This window comes from Brienomyrus brachyistius, chromosome 6 (assembly GCF_023856365.1).
Source record: "Brienomyrus brachyistius isolate T26 chromosome 6, BBRACH_0.4, whole genome shotgun sequence".
Lineage (NCBI taxonomy): Eukaryota > Metazoa > Chordata > Actinopteri > Osteoglossiformes > Mormyridae > Brienomyrus > Brienomyrus brachyistius.
The window spans coordinates 6257435-6262349 of record NC_064538.1 but is presented as its reverse complement, the minus strand read 5'-3'; the positions used below and the strand labels follow the sequence as shown (position 1 = coordinate 6262349).

At 43.4% G+C, this 4915-nt stretch overlaps 1 protein-coding gene across 1 annotated transcript in view; it reads left to right on the top strand.

The window, feature by feature from the left end:
* Positions 1-545: 545 nt before the first annotated feature.
* LOC125745364 (MAP kinase-activated protein kinase 2-like) overlaps positions 546-4915 on the top strand; it is an 11864-nt gene continuing 7494 nt past the window's right edge. The window contains exon 1 of the mRNA XM_049018123.1: positions 546-1564. Within this exon, the coding sequence (XP_048874080.1) occupies positions 1292-1564 (273 nt within the window). The 5' untranslated portion in view covers positions 546-1291. The remainder of the gene's footprint in view (positions 1565-4915) is intronic.

Below are 4915 nucleotides of genomic sequence, written 5' to 3'. Positions count from 1 at the left end.
TCTCATTGAAAAAAATGAGAAATCTGTTGAATAAATAACTCAACAAATAAAGAAATAAACTGATACGTAATCTTTTAGGTAACGACAATGACATTAGTGAAGGAAGCTTTTTTTTGCTTGAAAATCAAGAGCTCCACAGTAATAATAATAATAATAATTATTATTATTATTAATAATAATAATAATATGTATTAAAATACATCCGTTTTTAAAAGAATTATTAACCAATATTACCCGCAGTGGCAAGGGATAACGATGACGATGATGATGATGATGACGACGACTATAGGCTAGTTGTTGCACTACTGTGCTAGTGAAAATGCACTACAGTCAATAGCAAGCAAATTATTCACACAGTCGAGCAGAGGGGTTCCGAACTAAACCAAAAATGCAAAGTTTAAATGCTGACTATCCGACAACTGATTGATAAGTAGAAAATCGATCTTGCCCAGAGCATTGGCTGTCAGCCTTCGCGTGTCCGGTCGGAGCGGCCCCTTTAAGGGGACGCTGTGACGTAGCGCTACTTGTTAAGAGTTTGTGTGAGAACGAAAGCAGAGAAAATCCGTCTTAGAAGAAGCGGGCTGCTGACCTTCTCCTATAAAGGGCTGATTGCTTTCAGTATCAGTGAAATTGCGATTCGTTAGAGAATAAATGACACTGCACTTTTATTTTTAAATGAAGCTGCTCTGTAAGGTATATCAATGTAATTATACTGTTAAAATTGGTTAACTGGTTCCTAGCAGTGATAAGAATATTAGTAACAACAAAATAGTATTAAGAGTAATAATAGTAATTTAGAAGAAGAAAAAGAAGAAGAACATTAAATACTGTTTTTTGAAGAATGGTACCATACTGTGGTACTATTTTGTAAGTATAGTAGATTTTTAATTTGAGTTCTTATTTGTGTAAACCGAGGGCGTGCTATTAAATATTTTTTTGCCTAATTAATGTCATCATTATGAAAAATTATACATCTTTTAATTATTTTATAGTTTTGCCCTTGTCTTGTGGCAAGGCAATACAAAAATAGCAAAGGGATTTAAGTGTCGCACAAACTTTAGAGAACAATTCTGAAAAGCAAAATTAGGAAATAAAAGAAATCCGTATTGAGTTACTGCGCAGCGGTGCCATCCCAAGCAGAACAGACTGACCTAGAGACAGAAACATCTCACAGCTGCTGCCGGAATTGTGGCGCTTCTGGAGGCTGCGATTTCGGGACACCTGACATATATTTTTTCCCGGAGGGGGGTTCTCGCTTCCTTTCCGTTTCCTTTACCGCTAAACGTTGAACATGTTACACAATGGCAACGGGCAGGAGGAAAAGCCGGAGCCAGAGACTAAGCCCGAAAATGAAGCGGAGGAGCCGACCCGGAGTAGCACGTTCAGCCCGGACAGCGGCGACGGGCAGCCGGGGCTCTCGGTGCCCGTTTATCCTACGCTGGAAATAAAGCGCAATACAATAACGGACGATTTCAAGATATCCAGTCAGGTCTTAGGGCTGGGAATCAACGGGAGAGTGTTGCAGTGCTGCAACAGGAAGACAGGAGAAAAGTGCGCTTTAAAGGTACGATTTGTGCGACTTATTGAATAAGCGCTTGTCTTTCTTTCCATATCTAGGCTACTTTTGCCAATTTAACCATACTTTACATTCCATACAACTTAGACTGGACTTAATTTTTACCACCCCCGTTACTTAGGCTGTTTCGAAGATTCAGTATTTATTTTAGGCATCTGATCTCTAAGATTCTCTGACGCTACAGTACCAAAGTCTTACGAAAGGCAAATACGTTTAATTTCACTGGACATGTGTGCCTTCCATGGACCTTATACATCGCCTCCGTTTACTGCATATGAGTCAGCTTCAGAGATATCATGGCGTAAATTGGACCTGTACAGTATCCAGTCTTCTTCATCTGGGACATTTTGACAGTATGTGCATAAATAAGGGTTCGGTTTAGTACGATGTTCAGTTTATGTGTATACATGACCGGGAAGATACCGCTGATAACGACACTACAGAGAGAATGATGATGATGATGATGATTATTATTATTATTATTATTATTATTATTATTATTATTATTATTATTATTCATTCATTCATTCATTCAGATTATGTACTTTCAGATATCACGATCTAAAATTGGTAGAGATCTCTTAGTATACCCTGTACAAAAACCAGAGTCGGCCCTCAAACTATTAAGTGCTATAAGTGTAACAATGTTATGTGGCCTGTACAACTATCGTCACCTGCTATTTCGGCCACAGTTTCACGCCCAGCCTATGATCACGGGGGTGGTGTAATCCTCTAGCTTCTGACACTGAAGTTTCCCTTCAGGGTTGGACTTGCAGATTCTTGTGCGATTGTTGGGATATTACGTGACATAGAAATGACAGAAAGCGGGAGTGCCATGACTTTATGCCACACAGGCTGTTCTGTTATTGCACCTCGTGTCCCTTGTCTCGTTTTAAGTATCTGTGCAAACAGGCAAGGAGAATATCATGGGAAGACTTGTTAGAGAGCCGAGGCGAAGCTCCGTGTAATATTAATTAATTACGTGGGCATCAGTGACAGACCGGCACATGTACTCTACATGTCTGGCTGGTGGGTTACGATTTTAATGTAAATCAGTCACCCTCACTTTTATTGTTTCCGTCCAGAGCTTGGTGACATGTCTCTCAGAGAGCAGCTGTGTTTTATTTTGCCAAACCTACAATTAGCTCAGCGTAGTGGGCCGTGTTTGCGTTGCTGGGCCAGGAATTGTTTCGATATCAATGGAATTCCTCCATATGCCCAATCGGAATTAACCAAGTTCAAACGAATCGCTGACACGACACACGTGACTAAACGGGAAGTTATACAGGACAGCAAACGCTAATCATTCAGACCTGAAGTGCGTGTAGATAAAACTAGTACAGACAGGAGAAAGGAGTCAGGTATCTTGTGTGAAGTGAATAATACTTTACAGGTAATAGATGCTACCTTGTAACATGCTGCCTACCTTGGCGGAGGATGGACTCTGGGTGAACGGGTGCCGTTCCTGGATGGGTTTTGTGTTTCTCAGGGGAAATATAGTTTCTGTCTTAGAGAAAAAGAGAAGCAGTGATTTGCGGAGAGTAGCGCAGAGCTTCCCACACAAACAGAAACTATATGGTAAATATAAATGTTTCCATCCAGCTGTTTAACCAGGACTGGGTGACATGGAGGATGTGACTGGCTATATACTGTGGGATATCAAATATTAATAATAAAATTTACAAACAATCCACATCTGTTTATAAAGCATTCTCTGCTGCAGACTTTGTGTTTCATTACTCAATAGGGAGCAAAATACAATATTAGCAGAGCATTCATGCGTTTAGTTTGTACATGTTCAGGATTCGTTTGCTCATTGTTTTGTTTTTTTTGGCCCAGTATGAACTTTGCTGAAATGCAATGTTTTTAGAAGCTTTTCGGTTATGTTCTGGTGGCACGACCCACAATGCCTTGCTGTAGAGCCGGATCCTATTTTGTGGCTTCTCTCTTTTTCCGGGACCATGCAGAAACGGGAATGTGAGTCCTCCCAGGAAGATATGTCACATTGGCATTAAAAAAAATCCTGCTTCCCAAATCCGCGCCTCTTCCCTCAGCCATAAGATTGCATCCATGCACTTGGTGTCTCCTGAATGGCGCCTGCACCCTCGGTAAAGTTCACCATGTTGTGCAGGAATTTCCATTTCCTGTCTTTGTGGACTTTTTATTTGAGCTTTTTGTTCACACACTTACTTGAACAGTGATGCAGCACAGCTCATGTTTCAGGTGTGAGTGAGGCAGTAATGAGAGTGTGGCATCAAAAGCTCACAGGGATGGTGGTCCCTTGAGGGCCGCCGGTGGCCACCATGCGAAGGGTTACTGACTGCTGCTCGTGGGATTTATTTTTAGCTTCCTTATTTTTATTCCCCAGTTGCATATGCGTGATCTGCTCCCTCTCCCAGCAGCACTCATGTCATATATTCACTTGTCGCATTAGGTCTGCGTCTGCCTCCTCTGATGGCCATTACTATCCCTCCTCTTCTGCTGTGCTCACCTGCATCCATCCATCCACTCACCTGCTCACACATGAATCCATCCACACATCCATCCATCCACCCACACATCCATCCATGTATTCACCTACCCACCCACTAACACACAAATCCATCCACCCACCCAATCACACATGAATCCATCCATCCACTCACCCACTCACACATGAATCCATCCATCCATCCACCCACCCACTCACACATGCATCCATCATCCACTCAAACATGAATCAATCCATTCATCCACCCACCCACTCACACACGGATCCATTCATCCACCCACACATCCATCCATGCATCCACCTACCCACCCAATCACACATGAATCTATCCATCCATCCATAATCACAGGATAAGGTGTAGGAGCTCACTTGTCCCTGCATGGCTTCTCCGTTGCTTCTGCCCTTGTGGCTGTGTTGTTGCCCTCAGTTCTATAGGGGGGCACTCAGGGCTTACAGCCAGCTCATGGCTCAGATATTTAGCGACTGCTGTGAGGTATCTGGCAGGGCGAATGTCTTAGGTTTAAATGGGCAGTTTTATTCCCCGCAGGATGACTGGAGGGGGGGCAGGAGGGCCTGGGGGCAGCATAGGGCTTTCAGCCCGATTAAACTCCCCCTAACCGGGGTTGCCTCATCCATCCTGCCTTTGCGTGTCGCTGTCATGGAGCCGATTAGTGCCAGATGAATCGCCCCCAGGTGTGGCTGCCTTTGTTTCCTAAGTCAGCAGCGTCGGCTCAGATTAACGGCCAGCCAGAGATTAACCAGTGGCTCCTTCACCGGTCACAGCCGGCTTGAGCTCTTCCCAGGCCTTATCTCGCTCCCATCCATGCTCGCCTTCCCCACTTACTGCC